Source organism: Carassius carassius, chromosome 3 (assembly GCF_963082965.1).
Source record: "Carassius carassius chromosome 3, fCarCar2.1, whole genome shotgun sequence".
In the NCBI taxonomy this organism is placed as follows: domain Eukaryota; kingdom Metazoa; phylum Chordata; class Actinopteri; order Cypriniformes; family Cyprinidae; genus Carassius; species Carassius carassius.
The window spans coordinates 16,223,247-16,246,854 of record NC_081757.1 but is presented as its reverse complement, the minus strand read 5'-3'; the positions used below and the strand labels follow the sequence as shown (position 1 = coordinate 16,246,854).

General features: G+C 39.2%; 2 protein-coding genes across 40 annotated transcripts in view; one reads left to right on the top strand and one right to left on the bottom strand.

Moving 5' to 3' along the window:
- The window catches only part of LOC132121575 (MAP kinase-activating death domain protein-like), a 69,307-nt gene extending 66,507 nt beyond the window's left edge, over window positions 1–2,800 (top strand). For all 39 annotated transcript variants that reach the window (XM_059531407.1, XM_059531358.1, XM_059531339.1 and 36 more), the window contains 2 exons: window positions 1,070–2,054; window positions 2,087–2,800. Coding sequence is in view for 21 of the 39 variants with exons in the window: in XM_059531358.1 (XP_059387341.1) it covers window positions 1,070–1,183 (114 nt within the window). In the remaining 18 variants the exon portion in view is untranslated. The remainder of the gene's footprint in view (window positions 1–1,069; window positions 2,055–2,086) is intronic.
- A 330-nt stretch (window positions 2,801–3,130) lies between these two features.
- LOC132121719 (gamma-butyrobetaine dioxygenase-like) lies at window positions 3,131–21,856 on the bottom strand. Its single transcript, XM_059531445.1, has 8 exons — window positions 21,720–21,856; window positions 19,081–19,464; window positions 17,700–17,814; window positions 12,764–12,962; window positions 5,940–6,045; window positions 5,541–5,737; window positions 4,880–5,046; window positions 3,131–4,541 (listed from the first exon to the last, which is right to left on the bottom strand). The coding sequence occupies exons 2-8, from the start codon at window positions 19,435–19,437 to the stop codon at window positions 4,381–4,383; spliced, it is 1,302 nt and encodes a 433-aa protein (XP_059387428.1). The 5' UTR covers window positions 19,438–19,464; window positions 21,720–21,856; the 3' UTR covers window positions 3,131–4,380.
- Between the last annotated feature and the right edge of the window lie 1,752 nt (window positions 21,857–23,608).

Genomic DNA, 23,608 nt, shown 5'->3' with positions numbered 1-23,608 from the left:
AATTTATGATCTTCATTTGTTTATCTGAACTGAACAAATGCTGAACTGACTTGAGATAAATAATTACTCTGTTGTCTTTTAGAGCTGCTTTACAGCAGAATCTGAATTGTTGCCATAGTTGAGTTTGCATAATTGATTTTCCTGTTTATCACTATAAAGCTGCTTTGATTCAATCTGTATTGTATAAAGCATTGACTAATCCAGCTTTATGTTTTTGATTAAAAAGTAGAGAAGCACCGATACCATTTTTCATACCTTTTTCCCGAACTGGCCGATACCAATACTTTTATTTTTGGTACCTGCTGATACCAAGTACTGTTTTATTTGCATGTATAATTTTTTTTTAAATACTGGGTATACAGAAACCCATAATAATATGTACAGTATATATCATTAGCACAAGCTATAGAGAAACTATAGCTTGTATAGAAATCACAAACATTGCACTTGTAAATTAAATAATTTAATATATACAGATTTATTCAAATAGATTATGAAAACTTAAATATAAGGAGCTCTTAAAGAATTTTAGAATTGTTACAAATAAAAGTTAAGGTTTCAACTGAACCTGTCTGAGGGAAAAAAAAACTGCAGAGATTGATTTTATTACAGTTATTTTCAAGGTTTTCAATGTACTCTCGTAAAAATTATAAAGTTTTAATAAAGTTTATTACTTTTAACAAATAGGTTTTTGCTCAAAACTAACCAAAATTAAAAAAATATTTGTTTATAATTTCTGCACAGGAGAGGCTTGGTGTTGTTTCAAAACAAAGGGAAATATATACCAGCATCGGCTATTGACCTAAATGATTTGAAAAATATCGGCAAAAATCTAATATCGTGCATACCTAATTTTAAGGTGTGACACCAATGAAAAGTAGTACAGAAAATACAGGGATAGAAGAAGAAGAAACATACATGGGATTTTAAGAATGGATCAGGATTGTTCAAATAAAGATTGCAGTTAACCAGGAAAACAATCTTTTTACCCAGCCCTACAATATGGTATAGAACGATGTGTGGGTTTGTTTTTTGGCATAACAGTTGTTATCTGTTCTTTCTTGGAAAGGCACACCAGATCTGTTATTCGGTGCTCTGCCTCTTCTCCTACATGGCGGCGGTCAAGGGGAAAGAGTCAGAGGGCAAGCCCAAGATGCTGTCCCCTCGTCCACTACTGAGCTAGCACACTTCTCTCCTATGTTCACTTCAACCCCTCAGCTCCTGAACTCCCTGAAATACTACTCCTGTTCAATACAAGCCGACACTCCTGCCAAGCTCCTTTTAAAGACCCCTGCTCTTGTATCCATTCAAATGTAGATGCATTCACATATTCTACACATTCATCCTAAAAGAAACAACCTGTTCATATAATGTATCTGATATAATATTCCAGTCCTTGGACATTAAAATGCTGGCATTTCATTCTCATAATATGGACCAACCAGAAGAAGAACAGACTTTGACTACTATTGGTTGACGTCCTCACATTTGTAGACTTTTATTTATTTCAATAAGAGGCATTTGGTTGCATGCAGGTCCCATGCGCAGCTCTTTGCAAGTTGACACTGGCATGCAGACATCAGGCAAACGTCTTTCCCCTCTTCAACCCCCTCTGATATCAGTCAACAGGCTGTGTATTTAATATCCATGTGTGAAGTTGTACTGTAAATTACAGTCTGTTCTGTCTGTGGTGGGTGAAATGTTCAAGTCTTTGCAATCTAGCGCTGCCACGTATGAGGGGTTTGCCTTAACCGTCCGCGACGGAGCAGCTGTCCCATTCGTAAATGTTCCATTCGCCCTCTTCTTCCTGCTGTAAGTTGTCTAAGGTCTGTGCATCTCTTTAGCTCAAAAGGCTCAAACTACTGTACTAGTTCTGCTGTAAAGTTCCCTGTCTGTGAACTGCTGTGTTAAATTTGCATGTCACTTAAAAAAGAAAAAAAATGATTATTTAAGATAGGATTTGTTCATTTTCTGAAGCAATGCTGGAAAAGCAACTAAAATGTTTAGGAAATACTGTAGTTTGTTTTCTAGATGTGCAATACTATCACTAGTGGGTACCAAGAACAAGTCCAGTCATGTCCTTAAGAGTTCATCCACTGTCCTCCTGTGTTCATAATGAGGAGAGCAGAGAGCTGATCAGGCATCATGTTTTCTGTTCATTTGTTGTCCTTATTTTGACACCGCAATGAAAAAAGGCATTATTAATCTATAAGATAGCTGCATTTGGAGATTGTTTAAATATTGATGGAAAAGTCTTGTGTCCAAAATGTCCTGTGTGTGTGTGTGTGTGTGTGTGTGTGTCTGTGGGATTGTGTGTTTGTGTTAGAAACACAGATGGCAAGAGATTGTGTCTGTTCATAGAGGTGCAGATTTTCTCGTTTCATCTCTTTTTGACTAAACATTTACATGTTTTAATGTTCTTTTATGTTTTGCTCACATTTTTAATCATTGACATGTATGAAGTGTTGTTTCACATCTCCATTAAATTGAGTTGTTGAATGCAGACTGTAAATGGACTTGAGCCCACTCAATATTGGTTTAGAAATGTAAATAGCACAAAACTGATTGCCCAGAGTCCCAAAACAGGTGTTTTGAGTTGGACAGTGGATCAGGTCTGTTGTTTGAAAGTGGGAGAGCGATACAGTTGCACATTATTTGGGCTTTCATTTTAGTCTGTATTGTTTAGAACAAGAGAGAAAGGAAAAAAATAGAGACATGGATGTAAATATTTCAGCATTTAAAAATATTTATAGAACCTGTACAGCTTTGGCAATATGAAAATAAAAGATGTCCAACCCGATTCTGGGACTGTGCATATTGTTACTGCATGAATTATTATTCAGAGGTCACATAATACATTTTTAATTTATAAAGGGATTATATTTGCCTCTTAGATTTCTTTCTGATCATATAACAACTTATTTAGCTTTTAAAAAGCAATTTGTCAAATACTTTAATTGAATAACTAGCTATAAAATCATCAAATATAAATGTAACATTATCATGATAATCACAACTATACATTTTGGAGATCTATGTTAGCAGCATATTCAAAAACTGTCCCAGCAGATGTATAACCACAGCATGTGAGTTTGTGTATGTGCATGCATGAAAAAGAATGTGACATCTCTGTATATTATAAATGTATTTTACTGGCATTTTGGAAAAAAAGAATCTCTGTCAGCGTCCTCCTAAATCATTATCATTGTAACTCTACAACCCCAGCATATTATTTTTTATAAACATTGCATTTTTATGTAGAGGCCCATCCAAAAAAAGCCTACTGGAGGTGCTCAAAATCCTGAGCCTTTTAAATATCGACATTGTGTATTTACAAAAGATGAGGCTATAGCAGGTTTGTAACTAATTGACTAATTAGAGTCATTAGCCACATGAGCTATTTTTGCATTGTTGCTGCATTAGTACAAATGGGCCAGTTTTCTTTCTTTCTTTAATAATTTCATATTTAAGGTCTTTCAAGTATCAAAGATCTTAAGGTCTACTGGTCTACAATCAGTATACAAGTACTGATGAACTATCCAATCTCCATACACTGTATCAAAACAGAGACACTTTGCTGTACCTCAAAAACATTTTTCTCTTTAAGAGTCAATGTCTCATCATTATCCAAACCTCTATTTACAATACAAGCAAATATAAACTGTATGGTTCATTAGAGAATAAAAGGGCAAACTACCATTAATTGTGATTGGTTGATTGGCAAACCAGAATGTTTGTGTGGAGGAGAGAGGAAAGTACTGACCGTTAAAACAATAATCCCTGTAAGAATCAAAGGTTGGCTAAAAACTGTTAGAATGGTTGACACCATCTGTGAAATACATAAGAGCTAAAATTATATACATCACAAAGTAAATCTCAAACTTTGCCAGAGATGTCACTTTTGTTACAACATGGACTAACTGATGAAACCAGTGCTTTAGAATAAACCCCCACTGTATTAGCTCAGACTAGTACCTTATTTTGGGCAGCCGTCCATACATATGCTAAACATTTCATTTTAAACAAAATTTCACCATCACATGTGATCGTCATTAACATATGAAGACTAAAACCGAATTACCTCTGGTAAACTGTCCCTTATACCAAAGAACAAGTGATATACACGAAGACAAAGAAAATGAAGTGCAAGAAAGAGCCAAAGACTCCAAGAGGCCTTCAGTAAAAGGCTGCAATTATAGTATTACATTAACTACAGAAGAAAAAATATCCACTTGCCAAAACTGAAAATATCCCTAGGCCCTAAAGCTTTCGACAGTGAAGTGATGTTTTTAAAGTTATCAGGAAGCAACGCCAGCCTAAAACCAGAGAACGGATTAGACATCAGCTTTGTTTCCTATCATAACGGATGAAGAGAAGTGTCTAGCTATCTCCACGGACAGCTTTCCGGAGGATCCTGAGACGGGACATGACCTCATCCCAGTCCAGATATGCTCCTTCAAGATGTCTTGAGTTCTGACCTCGTGACAGGTAGCTCTTTCGGCCATGCAACAGACGCCAGTTATCAAAAGTCACCAAGTCACCTGCGCGGAGATGAAATGAACAACCATCATCAGTCCCATATTTATACAGGCAATGTCATATTTGGTTTAGTAAGAGGGCTAGGAGCAAAGGAAAAGCTTTTGGGATTCAAAATCTTTTAAATGTGGGATAATTCTAGTGATCATTTTTGAAAACCCTGGCATTAGATTTAAAATAGCCTGAGCCTAATCCCAAATTCATAAGCTTATAACCCTTCATCTTTGCCTATTATGCAGTTGTCAACTGTCATGACTGTCAACTTTAGTACAAACGTGAGCTATAACAACCGTAATCTGATTAGGTAAAGAGGTGAACGGTGGCTGTTTCTGGCCACACTGACCTAGTTCCATTCTGTACGTGAACACGTTTTCAGGTCTGCTGAGCAGCTCCACGAAGGCCTTTAGAGACGAGTAGAAGGGCTGAACCTGATGCACAGGCATATCCAGCACTGAGTCTCGTGTGGCGTTGTTATAGTTGATCCTCGTCACCCGACCCTCAGAGTCCACACTGCACATTACATACAAGCTTGTATTGAAAGTTACCAGCATTTATGAAAACTACTACAGTGTATTGCTGTTGTTTAGAATTGCATGGGAAAGAGCAACCACAGTACAGTTTTCCCTGCTGAAGAAAACAGCTAAAACCAGCCTAAGATGGTTGGCTGGTTTTAGCTGGTCATAGTTGGTCAGCAGGCTGGTTTTAGAGGGATTCTGGCCACTTCTTCAGCTGGTCAGGCTGGGAGACCAGATAAAACCACCTGCTTCCAGCAACCAGCTTTGGCTGATTTGAGCAAATTTATAACCTAATAAACGCATTCATTTGCAGAAATCTAGCTCTTATGAATGCCAGTTCTATAACTGTCCATGAGATGGTGCTGTTTTACATTATTTACATACATTCAGTGTTGATGACGATGAGATGTGACAAAGTGAATCCACTGCATTAGCTATGCGTGATTATGTGAGTATGTATGCTTCTGCTGGAGCCACAGTCTGTCTTACTCGATGATGTGGTTTTTGGACTGCACGCTGAAGTCACAGTAGTCAGCACCGCTGTCTGTGAAATCCACCCTGAGTGAGGAGAGGATGTTAAACGCCTCAGGGTTCTCCCTACGGAGCTGCTCTGCTATGTGAAACCCATCAACCACTTCACTCTCTCCCCCCTGATCAGCCTGACGGACACAGTGCAGGAACTGCACCTACAACCAGAGGAATTACAACAGCAGTCCTCTCGTCAAATTAATCATTTACTCTATTATCTATTAAGGGTGTAATAATTTAATTTTAAAAAGGCACAATAAAGGGAAGTCCTATCTTGATCTAAAGAATGCATATACTCACCTTCATGAGTAACGCACTACAGTACAGTGTGTATGTGTGTGTGTGTGTGTGTGTACTCACTCCAGGTGGATGGTGCAGAGCAGGGTAATCTGTGTGCAGGCTCAATTCTCCAGAAGTGTAGGCAACATTGTTAGCCATGGGCTTGTCCTGCACTTGCCATGTGTGTCTGTGAATCACAGAGGGGCGATGCATCAGAACAGGTGACTATGGCCTTGTAAAGTTCTCTTTCATCATCTCGTGTTCGAGATCCACCTATGGGAAGGGCATCCGTACCTGACCTCTGCAGAAGCATCCAATTGCACCAAGTGGCTAGACAGACAGAAGCGCGCAGCCAATGCCAGGTAAGGCCCCGCCCCCCATATAATAATGGCTGCAGTGCTGCTATTCTCCAGTTGACATTCGCTTCACGCGATCTCTGCATTGACACAGTTCGGTTGGATTACGCTGCTCAACTTCGTGTCTTCAGGAGGACATATCGATTGATCACCCTCCGCCAGACATGACTGTCGTCTTCTCAGCCTTCTGCTGTGTTCTGCATTCAGGGCCGCCCGCGCTCTCGTCGTTTCACCTGCTCCCACAGCTGCCTGCCATGGATTTTTCCGATTTCTTCTCCGGTATGTCGCTTTCTAAACCTACCGCTTCTCCGGGGAATAGACTATCACGGGCCTGCCTGGCCACGTGTGGAGCACTCATCGCTGCTAAGGACCTTCACCCGTTCTGCGTGGTTTGCTTGGGCCTTTAACACGCTCAAGATGCCTTGGAGAACACGGAAAATTGCAGTCATTGCCTTATGCTGCCCAAAAAGCTTTTACGACGCCGTCTTAAAGTTGCAGCGACCTAGTGCGCCGAGCTCGGCTTTTCTGACTCAGATGGGGGACACGGTGATGACGACGCGCTACCTGGGGACTCCCAGGGCTCCTCCTCACTTGTTTAGGCTGACCTGCCGAGAGAGGAGAGAGGAAATCTGTCTGAACCCCTGCATGTTGCCCCTGGTGTGTCCACTAGATGGCGCCATTGCATCACAAATAATCCAGCTGGGCTTACACAACTCCGCTGCAGCTCGGGTGGGAACACTCGCAAGTCACGAATGGGCTTGGCAAACTGTTTCGGCTCCCGAGTGGGTGATGCAAACTATAATGCAGGGATACAGACTGCAGTTTGCAATGAAACCCCCGCATTTCAACGCCGTTCTCTCTTCACACACGAAAGAGAACGCCTCACACATTCTGAAAGAGGAAATATCCTCCCTCCTAAACAAGGGAGCGATTCAGGTGGTGCCCCCCAGTCTGATGAATTTTAGGATTTTGTTCTCGTTATTTCCTGGTCCCAAAAAAGGACGGCGCTCTCCACCCTATTTTGGACCTTCATGTGTTGAACAAACATTTGAGGAAATACAATTTCAGAATGCTGACTCATGGCTCGCTTGCCCATGCCATAAAACAGAACGACTGGTTCACATCGGTCGACCTGAAAGATGCTTTCTTCCATATAAGCATTTATCCGCCACACAGGAAGTTTCTTCGTTTCGCCTACCAAGGCACATGTTACGAATTCACAGTTCTGCCATATGGGCTCAGTCTAAGCCCCCTGTGTTTCTGTCTGTGTGCTGAGGCGGGTTTAGCGTCTCTCAAGAGCGCGTTCTCTCTTTAATGAACTGTCTGTCGCAGTTCAGAGAGGGGGCGAAAGTACAATATCGCACATGCATCAGGCTGCAGGGTCTTATGGCTTCATTTATCCAGGTTGTACCGCTGGGACTCATGAGAATGAGAGCGTTCATGAAATGGGTTTTGTTACTACATTGTATACTACATAATAGTGACACACGCCTGCTCGGCAGCCTTGCGCCACTGGAAGAGCGCAGACTTTTACGCACAGGGAACCCCTCTGGGGACGATTGTGATGTGGAAAGTTGTGGCGACAGATGTGTCCTTAACAGGATGAGGCGCCACCCAGGAGTGCAGAACGGTGAATGGTCTGTGGCCGAGCAGACTACGTTCAGCGCACATAAATTATTTATAGCTTATGGCCTTATGGAAAGCTCTGAATCATTTTCTCCCTCGCCTGCAAGGACATCATGTGCTTGTACGTTGCGACAATACCACGGCAGTGGCTTATATCAACCGTCAGGGCGGTGTGCGCTCGTCAAAACTTCACGCTCTAGCTTACAAGCTTTTAGTGTGGGGCAGACGGGTTTTCCTGTCGTTATGCGCGACTCATGTTCCGGGCCTTCTAAACAGAGGCGCGGATCTTCTATCAAGGGGAAACCCAATCTACGGAGATTGGCGCCTTCACCCGCAGATAGTGGATATGTTATGGATGAGATTCGGACAGGCAACCGTAGATCTATTCGCCTCGCGCGAAAACTATCATTGTCCTATGTTCTTCTCGCTAAAAGACGTGGACGCACCCCTCGGGGTAGATGCACTGGCCCACCCGTGGCCCAGAGTGCTGCTGTATGCCTTTCCTCCCCTGTGCCTAATAATTCCAACACTGGCCAGGGTGAGAGAACAGGGCCTGTCTCTCATTCTGATAGCACCCAGGTGGCTCTTTGGGCTTGGCCAGTGAGAGGACGAACCTAAGCGCACTGGGGCTTTCGCCGCGTGTGATTGCTACTATACAGAATGCCAGGGCCGTTTCTACGCGATTCTTGTATGGTAGTAAGTGGCAAGTGTTCGAAGGGTGGTGTGATGGGCGTGGTCTCACATCTTATCAGTGCTCAGTTCCTGATATTTTGTGTTTCCTCCAAGACCTCATGGAAAAAGGCAGGTCTTTTTCCACAATTAAGGTCTACTTGGCTGCGATTTCAGCCTGTCATGTGGGCTTTGAGGGCTCAACAGTCGGGCAGCATCCTCTAATCCGCAGATTTATGAAGGGTGCCCGTCGCCGCTTGCCAGTCATCAGGAGAACTGTTCCTGAGTGGGACCTCTCCATGTTGTTGGAGGCTCTGTCTCAATATCCTTTTGAACCTCTTGGAAGTATTTCCCTAAAGCTGCTGTCATTCAAGACAGCTTTGCTCTTGGCCTTGGCATCAGCCAAATGTATCAGTGAGCTACATGCACTTTCGTTTCATCCCTAATGCACTAAATTCTCTCTTAGTGGAGATATGGTTTCCCTTAAGCCTAATCCGGCCTTCATGCCGAAGCGCTTCCCTGCGTTCACTTCAGAGGTGTTGGAGCTGTCCGCTTTTCACCCTCTACCTTTTTCCTCCCCGGAGGATGAGAGGCTAAATGCTCTGTGTCCCGTCCGTGCTTTACGGACATATATGAACAGGACCAGTGCTTTCCGGAAGAGCAACCAGCTCTTTATTTCATGGGCACCCCCTCATGGAGGGAATCCTATTTCTAAGCAACGCCTCTCACATTGGCTTGTGAATGCTATAGCTTTGGCTTATGAATCAAAGGGAATGCAGCCACCAGGGGACATCAGAGCTCATTCCACGAGGGGCATTGCCACCTCTTGGGCTTTGTTTAGGAGAGTGTCGCTAAAGGACATCTGCTCCGCTGCCAGTTGGGCTTCTCCTCATACCTTTGTGCGTTATTACCGGCTGGATGTCACCAGTATCTCGTTAGCACATTCGGTTTTAGGGGTGGGGTCTTCTTAGCCCTTCCCTGCAACCCCGCTGGAAGAGGTGAAGAAGGAGTGAATGGGCCGGCTGGCCATGCACATCCCTGTCACTAAGCATGTTTTTACATTCCTTTTCTGGGTGTATTTATATGCACATTGGTTATCGTGTGTGATGCTAACATTTTTTCATGTGCTGCATATGCACAGCAGTCACGATTGTGCATCACTATTGCAGGTTCATGAGTATGGGACGTGTCAGGCACCGCCTCTCTGGGGCGACCGTCCTTCTCTGGCTTTCAGAACCTCACTGTGAGTGTATTGGGCAATCGGGGAGCTGTCCATGTCTCTCCCATAGGTGGATCTCGAACACGAGATGATGAAAGAGAACAATAGGTTACTGTCGTAACCCAGGTTCTCTGAAACATCGAGTGGAGAGATCCACCAGCTTTGCCCCGCTTGCCACACGAGAAGCGAATATACTTACTGGAGAATAGCAGCGCTGCAGCCATTATTATACCCCTAGGTAAGGGGGCGGGGCCTTACCTGGCAATGGCTGCGTGCTTCTGTCTGTCTAGCCAGACTTGGTGCAATTGGATGCTTCTGCAGAGGTCAGGTACGGATGCCCTTCCCATAGGTGGATCTCTCCACTCGATGTTTCAGAGAACCGGGGTTACGACAGTAACCTATTGTTTTATTGCATTTCTCCATGTATTTATTGTCGGAAACCACAGCAGTAAAATGCTTGCTTGATTTAGTACGGCCTTGCGAGTAAATTTAAAGACTAAGGAATCACTTCAGTGAACAAAGCAGAAATGAAAATGAATAATGATTTTTAATGATTTAAAAAAATGTTTCATGATTAAAAATGATTTTTTAGTAGTGAAATCTTGAAACTACTCACTGCAAAGGACTACTTGTAATTACTATTATATAATACTATACTTTTTTAATTTTAGAAGTAAATCTGTTTAAATTAACTTTTTCAAAAAAAAATATTTTGTATTTTTATGTATCTTAATTAATTTTTATTTTTTTTCAGTTTTAAGCCTTAAATTAAGTGAATCTGAATACAAGTCTTACGCAATTTTGTTTCTTTTCTTTGATATTTTACTGGAAGACACAAATAAAGTAAGAAATAGATTTTTGCAAGACTTTAACAAACAATAAAAAGCAAATATGGATTATATAATGTTACAGAGATCACTGCTGGCTTATCCAGAACCAGCCTTTTTGATACAGTTGAGTTCTTCAGACACTATTGGAAATTTGTCCCTAAAAAAAAAATTTTTACTCTGTACCCACCAAAAAAGGAGGTTCGGTAGACTAATTTTAGATTTCTATTAAAAATATATATATTTTCTCCTGTTATCAAATTGAAAACAAAGGAAGTAAGAGTGTGAAAGAGGAGTATCTGTGGCTCTTCAAAAGGAAATGAGGCAGATTAGTGGTATCAATAAGACCATGTTAGACACCAGAATGTCACGCCTCCTCCTTCAGTCTGAAGATCCCTAGCCAGTGAAGTCTTGATTTGGCAGACGCAGTGCTTTTTGTAAACTGCTTTTTGGCCAGTTTGAGCGAGCTCCTGGGGCTAGTGCGGTGTTAAATCATTCAGCCTGTCACTCAACAGGTGTCAGCTGGGAGGGAGTTCACATGCATGGATTTGTGATAACAGCCAGAAGCTCACAGTGTGTCTGTCTCTGTTCTGTCTCTTTTCTCCAGCTCCTCTATCTGTCTGTCCTAGGCTGGGCTTTCCATTCACTCATCCTTACTTATTAAAAATGTTCTCTACATGATCTTGTGAGAGGCTTTAGTGTTTGGCAAGAAAATAAATCAGAATCTCAATGGTTTTTGATTATTAAAATGGGCTCAGTACGTCTAGACCAATGGAACAAGTTTAACTGAGTGTAAAGCAAAGCTCTTTCACATCATTTCCCATTCATTCAGATGCCGTCAGAGGCGGTCCTTTTTTTCTTTGAAAACAGAACATTGTTCTGAATGTTGGCCAACAGTTACAGCACGAAATGCTTTCTTCAGAGGATGCTGTGACATCCATGATAATCATATTTAAATGGAACAGTCCTATGGTCCAGTTCTGTGGTTGCATTACCAATTTTGCACATTACTCTCAACTCAATAGCCAAGATGCATGTGGCAAAAACAGAAATATGACTTGAGGACTAGAGATAAAGGTAATAGCAACCATCATTCTTCTCAGGGATGGGCAAAATAACTGAAATACCTGACAACATACCAGTGAATGTATAATGACAGGTTAAGGTCATTTATTGACTAATTTTAGTCTTTCTTAAAATGCTGTCTAACAAGTTTTGGCATTTGAGAAAGAAGCTATATATAGTTTGGGATCATTAACTTTTTTTATTTTTTTATTAATACTTTTGTTCAGCAAGATAGCATTAAGTGGGACAAATGTGACAGTAAAGACAATATTAGAAAACATACTTAAAAAAAAAAACTATTTGAACTTCACAGTATTACTGTTTTTGCTGTTTTTCTGAGAGAGCAGTGAGCATATGATATAAAAATTCTCTCTGACCCCAAACTAGCAACACTAAAAAAAAAAAAAATCTCATGAAGAAAAGGTGGTTATAAGATGCACCTGGTCCTTTAAAATGGCCTTCGTTTTCGTTGGGTATCCTGAATACTACATATCTCCTACCATGTTTTCATCATTGTGGGTTGAGGGGCTTTTTATTTCCTTCAGTTATAAACCTGTCCAGATGTAACACATTAGGGTGGAAGATCAGACCACATTACTCATCACACCATATTTCGTTTTCCATGAATGATGGGTTTGTGCCCTTTGCAGCGAGTTATTTGTCTTTCTTTGTAGATCTTGGAGTGAGAATGGCAGTTCTGGCATAAATGGTAGTTTCGCACAATTTAATAAACACAGAGTCACAGATGTTCAAAATCAGTTGAACAATTTCTGAAATGGTATTTTTGAGAAACATACAGTACTACCACTGAGTTTGTAATTGAAATTTGAACGGGTTTGAAATGTACGTAATTATTTTTCATATATTTTCCAGTGACAGACTGAATATTCTTTGCATATTTTGCACTACGCAAGTAGGCATTCAGTTAAAGAACCATCTAGAACCTCTTGATCACTGCGTAAGTAGTAATACTAGTTGTCAGAATGACAATGACTATTATTACTGCACTGTTTCCAAGTCCAATGACTGTATTTGCTGCTTCTGTTTGTGTCTTTGCTCACTAAATGGTTAAATCATTATTATTATATAAAAATAGACATTTCATTGCTTTAATTAGAGTGCAGCCAAAGCCATAGTCCATACCCGTAAAAGGTGAGGCGTAGATAGCCAATCCTCTGACTCAGTCTGGCCACCTGGCCCTGCTCTGCCGGCGCCCCCCTCAGGTAGACAATGCCAATGCGTCTCAGAGCCTCTAGCCAGGCCAGGGCAGCCTTGTCATCGTGTAGCACTTCCTCAAAGTCAGCTGTAGGGATCTGCAGACTTGAATCCCAATAATCAGGCTCTGAAACACAGATATGCATTTAACAATACAATGCACAACACAAAACATCACAGAGAAATAACACAACTTAGCGTCTAGTGTCATGAAGTGTTAAGAAACAGAAACCTAATTTTCTCAAAATTAGGCTCAACTGTCTATATAATTATGTGGGAATGATGTCAGCATTACTCAAAAAGTAGCTTAAATCCTTTCCAAGCTAAACATGTTTCTCTTTCTATCTTTCGTGTCTCTGATACTCGTTTTCTAAGCATCCTGATTTACAATGCAAATAAACACATGATAGAAACTTTGCACCTATAACCATCCCAGGAGTCTTAACATAATGAAGGATTGTGTGTGTGTGTGTGTGTGTGTGTGTGTTTGTCAGGGTTAAGGCCAGAACACATTGGTCAGAACACTGTGTGAGGGCCTGCCTGTTTGAAGCAGTACAGCTGGAAAACCCTGGTTCTTATGTCTACTTTCACAGAAAGGGCCTCCAGAGAAGTATGCATGTGAGAGCAAGCATTCTGCACTTATGTCTGTAATTCACTGCTTGGACCTCTGTGCTGAAAAAGTATTTTTCAGTCCCGCACCTCTTTCTCAGCTTCTCTCGATTTAGAAAACTGTTCCACTAGAGAATTTGTCACAGTTGAGAATCCAGAGACAAATATAGTTCAGGAACAGCAAGAGAAAGAACAGAACTCCTGACCAATTATTTCCCGATTTAAGAAGCCATGTACACCACCATTCATTAGTCTGGGGTCAGAGAAAAAAAAATGAAGTGAATACTTTTATTCTCTGAGGATATGTTTATTTAATTAAAAGTGACAGTAAATACACGTACAGTATAATGCTAAAAGATGAAGATTAATTAATTAATACTGTTATCCTGAAAAACAAAATTTTTTACCATAAAGGCAATTTGAGCTCTTAATCAGCATTTTAGAATGATTTCTGAAGAATCATGACATTGAAGACTGGAGTAATTGCCATCACAGGAATAAATGACATTTTACATTTTTTATATATTTATATTTAAACAGAAGATAGTTATTTTAAATTATTGTATAACAATGCTGATTTGATCAAATAAATGCAGCCTTGGTGAGAAAAAAGAAAAAATGGAATGGTAGCATATTTCCACCTGACACAGATACTCCCCTCAAAATACTTTGTCATGATGATGTGCATGAATAAGCTTCTGATTTCTCAGATGTATTTTATCTCAGAGGTATAGTCGCCCCTCAACAGGATAAATAAAGTTTGTATATTCCAAACCTCGACTAGGTAGAAGCCATAATGCCAACTCAGCAAACTTTACTTGGAAGGGAAAGGTGCATCTAAAATTTAACCACAGCTGACAGACATGCAGGATATCCATGGTGATGAGCACAAACATAAGAGCTGTTTCAATGTGGCTTGTAAAAAAACATTCTCATAAATATACAAATAAAGTTAAAACAGTGGGGGTAAATAGAGGGCTTAAATTTTTAACTGAAAAATGTGGGGATGCTTAAGAAACCTATTAGAAAACGGGTATTGATGCATTTCGGTTTGGCATCACTAGAGGCACTAAAATGAAACATTGCTGTTTGTTTACTACTGAATGCATTTGCTGGAGTCTCCTAAAAATGCTGCTATTTCAGGCATCAGAAGCTGAGGGCCACACAGCAGACTACTAGAATGGTATTTTGTTAATACCAACCATAGTTGTAATAAAATGTGTAATGACAAGTTGACAAAATGCATTGAAAACAGATGTAACCCTGAGAGAGGAAATCATGTTGCTAAATTAGTCATGTTATACACTGACATGCAGTACGAATATGCAATCATATAACCACGCAATCAACTTAATAGCAAACAAAACCAAAAATGAATCACACAAGGCAGAGAAAACACCCACTATCTCACAGCAATATTGAGGTTCTGGTATGAATTTGATCAAAAAAAGAGAGCGATTGAGCTGGGCACTGGGCCCAGGGTGAAGTGGTTCAGTCAGTCCAGGTTAGTAATGTTCAGCTCTTATAAGCGTGTAATGTGTAATATTCTCTGTCTCAGTGACATACTAGGGTTTCCTGGCAGTGCTAAAGTTGACTTCAGAGCCAGAGATTAATCTCATGCTATCATTCTGTCCAGCTGCGGCTTCTGACACGCTTTAATAAAAACTGACATTATGTTCCAATGACCCTTTCAGTCTCTAAAACAGATGGAAACACATACATTTATGCACAAAAAGGCATGCCGGAAAAGAAAGGTGTCAGCTTATGTGTGCTTGAACAGTTTCCTTCAGCATTGCCTCTGTGATTTTTCCAGCTATGGTAATGTGAAGCCATGGCTGCTGTAACTGGCAGGCAGCTACGTCCAGTCAAACTCTGTCAACAGAGTCCCTACTGAGAGCTCAGCACAGAGCAGAATTCATTAAGAACAGGGCAGACAGAAGCTCACAATCAGAGAACAAACCACTTACAGAGATCATTTCCAAATGGGATATGGAAAATAGATTTATCTGATTTGAGTAACTCAATTTGCATGTGCGCAGCATCCTATATTCAGTTCATGTACCATGTGCTTCTCAAGAAAATGAAGTAAGACACCTCTTTCGAATCAAGCCATCAGTTTTCCATGAGCCATTTGGAAAAATACGGTTTTAAAAGTACTTTTTCAACTGTTATTTAAGTAATCTTAATCTTTGGCCTGTGCCAGTGTGGTCTTTTTCTGTGTGGGAAGGGTGAACTGTTTTTCATCTAATGCAGCAATGTGACTGTTTTGCTGTTTTTGAACTTAAGACGGAAACAATGCGGTCTTGGTGCTCTGAAGGATCATGATGTGATTGCATGCATGATGTCAGCTGAACCAGGACATGCTGTGTCCACAGTAGAGCACACTTGTGCCCTCCTGTAAATGAGACACTACAGCCACACTTGAAAAACTCCTTAAAGTGGATCAGTTCACTGGGTCATAAAAATCCTAGTGTGCAATATACTAGTGTGACCTAATTCAGCCTAATTGCCTGTTATTTCCAACTTCATGAAATATACTGTATATGCAACCTTGTTAAGCATAAGACACAGCAGTCATTACAGTAGCTGTATTGTTTTAATTTTAACTGTTTTAATGTTACTGTATATTTTAAAATGCTTTTTATTCTTGTGATTAAAAAAAGCTGAATTCAGCAGCCAGTGTCACATGATCCTTTAGAAATCGTACATTTCTGATTATAATCAATGCTAAAACAGTTCTGCCGCTTTGTGGAAATTATTATCCATTTTCTTAGGATTCTTTGATGAACAGCAAGTCCAACAGAACAGCACTTATTAAAATAAAAAAGATTATAATTATCTTTACTCACTATAATTGTTGTACAAGGATCAATGCATCCTTATCTTTAAAAAACTTTTACATTGCTGTACTTCTAAACTTAAATTTTGCCTCACCTCTAAACTACTAAAACAAGCCACTTACACTGCATTAATATAAACCTTGAAGTAAAATAAAATAAAAATAATAGTTTAAAAACAAAAATGGACACAAAATTGTCCTTCTCATTTGTTGAGATTGAGTAACACCATGAAGACACATCAGTTGTCTACAAATGGTGCTAACCTATCAGGAAATGGCTAATGGTAAAACACTGCCCAAGACAGACTTATTATAGCAAGGTGAGAGCTTTACAGGCCTCTTTCAGGCAGTTTGGAGACAGTTTATATGGGAGGTCTTAAAACAAGGGGCAGAACTTGTCATGTTATGTGCCAGTTAAGGAGCTTTGTTAAACACATGCAAGCCTTGTGTGTTTTACATCTCAGCTAGAAGCAGACACTTGTGATGTGTAGTCTACGCTTTAAACCGTGGAAATTTATTGGTTGTCTTTCACTGATTTATGGGGCACAAGAGGAGGCCTTTTGTTCCTTTAAACAAAACAACAGCATAATTTCCTAAACTTCAAAGAGAAAATCACAAAGTTAAAAACAACAGTGAGATGTTTAAGACTAAAGAACATTTGTGGCTAACCGAATCTCTTACAAAGCCCCATTGACGTGCATTAATTTTCAAAATGTAATCTTAAAATCTCAGGACACACAAATATGTGCAGGGTGCTTGTCCTGGCAGACACATTGTTCAGTCTGCTCCAACCACAGCATCCCTCAAGACTGCTGTAAGCACAACAGCTCACTCTTCTCAAATGGCCTTAAATCTCTATTCCATGAGGCAGGAAGTGGAAAGAGTCTTTCCATTCAGGGGCGATCCTGAGGAGAAGTGCCTGCACTACAAAAGTTACTGCTGTCCAGATCACACATTAATTCAACTATAGCACAAATATTAGCTTACATGAGTGCATTTTAACTATATATGGAGCTATTCTAAAAAATGACTAAAACAAAACCAAAACCCATCCAGTCTTCATTTGATAAAAAAAAAAAATTATTGAAGGCAGATTTATTATTTCAATACAAAGTGTGCCTTTATAAGGACGGTTATATAAGGATATCAACAAGTATAAGGCAGATTCACCACATACTCTCAAGCGGCACATCGAGTGAATAATGACAACAGCAGGCTGAGAGTGTTTTGGCTGCATGACCCAACTGCAGCTTTATGCAGTACAGAAAATAAAATCCCAAGGTTGATATATAAAATACATTATTTTATAATATCCATATAAATCATAGAAAGATTAGAGATCTATATAGCTAAAAAAGAGAGATAACTAATACAAATATTATGGCAATGAAGACTAACAGATCCCAATTAACCTACCATTAAGGAAGAGCTCCTCTTGCATAGCCTGTCTTGCCTCAGAGGAAAAACAGCGTTTCTTCAGCCAGTCAGGATCAAACTCACTACTGTGCTGATCAGGCCAAGTAATGGACACCTACGATGAGTTTCAGAAAAACAGGTTTATGGATTATTAGACAATGACTTGGTGTAAAAAGACCAGGGGTGTGTTTCCCAAACCATCGTTAGTTAACTTTGGTCATTAGTTCCATTAAACTCTATTGGTAATGACGGAACTTGCGTCTTTAGTTGCTTTTGGGAAATGCACCCCTGAATAGCTGCTCACTAGCATAATACTAGTGAGATACCAATAGTGCTGGAGCCTACACCAGACTTCCTAACTGTCTTACCCAGAAATACTACAATAGTACAGCAGATATACAGTGTTTAGGTGCAATCAAATTATCCACTGTCCATTATCATTATTTTAGCAATGAGTGAAGCACAGCTCACACAGAAATCAGTTTCAAGCAGCATTCTGTTGGTCAACACAATTAAATCTGCATGGAGAAAACTTTCACCATCACAAGAAAAATTCGTTTGTATAGATTCCAATTTAAATGACTCTATTTTGCCTGCAAAATTACTTGTGTTACATGTTCAGCAGCTTTAGTTTCAGAATGTCTTAATACAGAGCCAGGTTTAAAGGAATAGTTCATCTAAAAATTTAAATTCTCATTCACTCATTTAGTTTCTAAACTTCTATGACTAAAGGCCCATTCACATAAAAAACTATATAACGTTAACTATATATTGATTTAAAAATAGTTCTAAATTAAAAAAAATAAAAATAGCCCACACAGAATAGTCCACACAACAACTACAGTATAGCGAAAAGGGCAAAGAGGAACAATATTGTTGGAATACATTTCAAAACTATTTATTTCCAACTGATGAACAACATTGACAAAAACAGTTACATTTAAAGTGGCAGATGACAAAACAGCAGCATGTTCTTACAATAAACACAACGTTACTGTGTTGATGTATGGACGATTATAACTTTATCGGTATAATTATCCTTATAGTTATCATTCTTGGTGTGAACAGGCCTGTTCTTTGTCATTCAGTGAAAATGAATGGGCCCATCAAGCTCTAAAAATGACAAAAAAGCACCACAGTGGATGGGAATAAAGTGTATAAACCTGGAATACAGCACAATGCAATATTTATGGGACGCAACAGGTCTATTCCCCTTCCACTTGTATTGTATCAAAAAGAGCAGGATGGACATTCTGCAAAACATCTTTTGTGTTTTGCTAAAGAAAGACATATCCATTTGGAATGACATGATAATGCGTAAATGGTGACAAATTTCTATTTAGCATGAACTGTCCCATTAGGCTTTGCTTCCAAGACCAACCTTATTGTCCATCAGCTGTACTTGGTCCAATCCGGTGTGCACGTCCAGATTTGAGAACAGCAGACTGCGTGCTTGTGCGGACTGCAGCGTGCAGTGAGGACACTGGCAGTTATCCCTTAACCAGGTGAATGGATACAAACTACAACTCCCATCATCCCAATCAATCTGCAGTAGTCTCTCCTGGACCAGTGCCTGGGCCTGCCTTACTCCTGGACTCCCCCCAGTGAAGGGCAGAGGAGCCGCTGCCAGAGTCTGATTCCCAATATGAGGTGTCTTGACCAGCTGAGGCCAACTGCTTGTCCCCTTTAGTGCCTGGAAAGCACCTCTGGACATCCAGCGAGTGAGATAGGACAACATCCTGATTTGTGAGTAGCTGCTGTTAGTCTGAGGATACAGAAAGAAAGAGGTTATTGCGTTCATATAACAGCCACACCCTTTCAGACAATAATTAGATGAGTCACCACAGTGAAATGTGCTGCTGTAAACACTGAAGATGACAGATGTGAGCGGCACACAGGTGTGTCAAGTAACATTCAGACTTTACAGACACTTGATTAATTTAATGCATCCTTGCTGAATAAATGTATTTTTTTTTTTCTTTTTTAAAATGTTTAAATGGTAGTGCATTAGAACCATAAATTAAAATTTGTTAGTGTGTGTTCTCTTCATATTAGGCTGACTGTTCCCAACAAAATCACAAGCCAGTCTAGAAACGTTTTTTTTATTATTATCACTGTTTAATTTATTTTGCTCTTCCACAGAAGGCAGATCACTGATTTGTTGCATGTCACAGTTTGTCTGACAGCCCAGCAGTTGAGATAGCTCTTGATAAATGATTAATGCAATGACGTCATCCAGAACTGAATTATCTGAATGACTGTAAGGGTGCATAACAACAATAATACAAACAGTATTACATCAAAGCAACCAAGATAAAAGCAAGGCTAATCTGGGGCAAAGGTGACCTTATGACTTTAGCACTGCCATACTAATCAAACTATGCCTTACTGAACTCTGCACTTCAATTCTACTTTACACTAGTAGGAAGAATTTTGACTATTTAATGTGTACAGTTTTAAACAAACTCTTAAAGGGTTAGTTCATCCAAAAATGAAAAGTAGGCTGTGCTTTACTCACTCCCGAGGCATCCTAGGTGTATATGAATTTCTTCTTTCAGACGAATCCAGTCAGAGTTATATTAACATTTTTATTTTCAAGCTGTCATTGCAGTCAGTGGGTGTTGCATTGCTTCAGTCCAAAAGAAGTTAAATAAAAAGCACCCTTCCATAAAGAAAAGTGTCTTGTGAAAACCAACGTTTGTTAACAGGATCAAAAGAAGCAGCTTCCTTAATTTAGCAAAGGAAGACCAGTCTCCTCTTGGCTTATATCAAAATCCTCCAACATTCTTCTTTACAAATCCTCGTTTTGTACTTCTAATTAATGACCATTATTTTGTTTTGATCTCTCCAATGTGCTTCCGTGTTTTTAACTTCCAAGTGACGAATGCGCAAAGCCGAACTCATACGTCATTCCTCCGGAACAGCTTCATTTACAACAATGAGCGCAAGCTAGATTAAAGTTATTACTACGTTTTGAATATGGATATTTTTCTTACAAAAATGCAAATCAATGTTCATTACAATTCCAAACAGACTACTCTGCAAAACTCGATAAAATTTATATATTAATCACTATCCACTGCTCAAAGTCTCATAATCATCTTAACAATATTGATAATGTCATAAGTTGTTTTTAGTACATTTGGAATGTCAACTATCAGTGTTACTGATCCATTAATCCCAGTTATTTTATTTTTTATTTTATTTTATTCTGTTAAAAGCCATAGTTTCTTGTGAGATTTATATACTATATAACACTATTGTACTGTCAGCTTCATACAAATTTTTTTTGACTTTTTGGCGCTTTACTAATGCCAATTATTAATTTTTGCAAACAACATGGTATCTTTATAACGCTTTCTTTTTTCTCACACATTACAAATAGGGTATAATACCTGAAAATAACTTGTTTATCTGGCAGCAAAGCGAAAATCACATTTGTGGGTCCATGATATAAAATAGATATTATTATATAATCACTGTACCCTAAACAGACCTTTGAGTACTGGTTATGTAATGTGCAAGCACTTTAGCTCATGTGTCTCAGGGAACATGGAAGTAGGTGAAAGGTCACCACTTCATTTACTCTGCAAACAAACACATTCCCGCCTCCAGCGTTACGACAGCACGTACACACACACACACACACACTGCAGTTGCCATGAAATAGAAAAATTCAACTTCAACATTTATTGTCTTTATTTAGACTTGATAGCTAAATATGTATCTGTCTTGTTGTTTCCGGGTATTTTTAGCACTCGCCTTGTTTGTAGCGCGCTTTAGTAAATGACATGTGGAGCAGCTGACTGACTGAAGAGCTTTCCATTCATGAAATATTACATGAGGAAATAACGAGTATGACGCTTACAACAAACTCAACAACACCAAGCGATCTTTCATCCATCAGGCTGATGTACGCCAACGTCCCGTTTACTAAACGTAGCCCAGCCACTGCATTTCATTTGCGTTATTTACATGTGATGAGAAAAGAGGAAAACATAAGCGGCATGTGACACTTACCGTGAAGCCGTGGGTAAGGTAGGCTCGGTTATTTCAGCCTTATATAGCGCTGAGAAGCGTGAGAACTCACAGTGCTGGAAGTGGGTGATAGGTCAGCTGCACTGTAGCACAGCTGCTGCACACACACACACACACACACACACACACACACACTACACTCACTGAGATGTGTGCTGTGTGCGCGCCACTGTATGTGACACCTCTGCCAAAATGACGTGCAGCTTTGCCCGATAACTTCTGTTCCAGGCTTGTTTTTGTGACTACATTTTATTGCAGTTGTCATGTGGAGATGCTACACTGTTTCCAAATCCTACTATATTGCTTTTTATTTAAATATATATTATTCATTCATTCTAAATAATTCAAATAATTATATATAGTACAGTGTGAAGTAGACCTGTGTACATGACAGACAGATAGATGCTAACACTTTAGAATAGGAAACATAAATTAAGGGATCTAAAATATGATCATGCAGAATAAGGCATTAATATGTGCTTTATAAGTACTAATAAATAGTCACTATGCCAGTAATGTGCATGCTAATAAGCAACTAGTTAATAGCTATTCTCTCTCTTACACACACACACTGAAACTGAGAGATGAGAACAGTTACTCTGTCTTGTAATTCATAATTTCAGTGTTTTAACATGAAACAAAGTGACACCTGCATATGCTTAGAGCAACTACCATACTGCTCATACCTTAATAGTTCTGGATCAACCTGTGTGGCTTTAATTCATAATCTCAATATAATTATTTTAATAGTTTTGAGGCCTCTGAATAGTTTTGCCATCAGTGTTGTAACTTTGAAAAGCTTTAAAGCTTTAAAATAAACTAAAAAAATAAAATAAAATAAATTTATCATGTGATCCAAACAACATGCGCACTAAGTTAAGATACATATTTGTGTATAAACAAACTGCATGATTCACTGACAATCTTCCCTCTTCATTGAGCTGTTATGATCAAGTTGATCTCAGGATCCAGATCAGTCCAGTTTGTGAATGAATCATTTAGTGAATAAGAACAACCAACTCAAAGGAATGATTTGTTAATAATTTGTTCATATATTTTATGAGAGAAGTCATACAGCTTTTTTGAACAATATGAGCCTTAGTGAAGGATGACTGAGTTTTCATTTTTTTGGTCGACTATTACTTTAAATATTTTCTGGAATGTTTTAGAACAATGCAGTTCACTCACTCACACAGATACTATCTTAAATATTTTTATTACAAAAAGGAATATACACAATATATACTGTATCTCAGGAATGGAACTACACATGGTAGAATACTTCAAGTCCAATAATCCTGCCCGCAGTCATCTTGGTTTGTCTGGAATGTCATCCCAAATCGTCCTTTTCCCATTACTTCTCAGAGGATTACAAGAATACGTACAGTTTCATAAAATGAATACAGTTATGCTTTTTCATAAATATAAACACTCACAGTTTAATATTTTAATATATAGATTTCTTAGGGCACACAAAACTTAATTACATGTACAAAGAAGAGCAATTGTGTTTTTATTCCTCCAAGTGTATCATAGAAAATAATAATAATAGAATTGTATGTTTTTAATATGCCAGTATCTTTGGGAGGATTGTCAGACTGAATGCTTAAAAACTATTCCAAGTACATGCTCTTATATAAACTAAATATTAATATGACAGCTAACATTTGTACAATGAAAACTATATTCCTTCTGTTTAACCAACATGAATTTTCACTGAAACATTCAAGTAATGCCAATGGAAATGAGCAAATGCAAATACACCCTACATAATTATCTGAGAAAATAGTGAGTGACGCAATGCTGACACTAACTCAGTGTTTAGTATGTCTCCTCTGAGAGGTCAAGCCTCTATATTGGTTAGACTGAGA

Excerpts from the sequence above, each read along its gene's own strand:
- LOC132121719 (XM_059531445.1), bottom strand. The coding sequence starts at position 19,437 with ATGTTGTCCTATCTCACTCGCTGGATGTCCAGAGGTGCTTTCCAGGCA. Across the intron at positions 17,815-19,080 it reads TACAGCTGATGGACAATAAG|GTGTCCATTACTTGGCCTGA; the intron begins GTTGGTCTTGGA and ends AACTCATCGTAG. Across the intron at positions 5,738-5,939 it reads CTCTGCACCATCCACCTGGA|GTGCAGTTCCTGCACTGTGT; the intron begins GTGAGTACACAC and ends CTCTGGTTGTAG.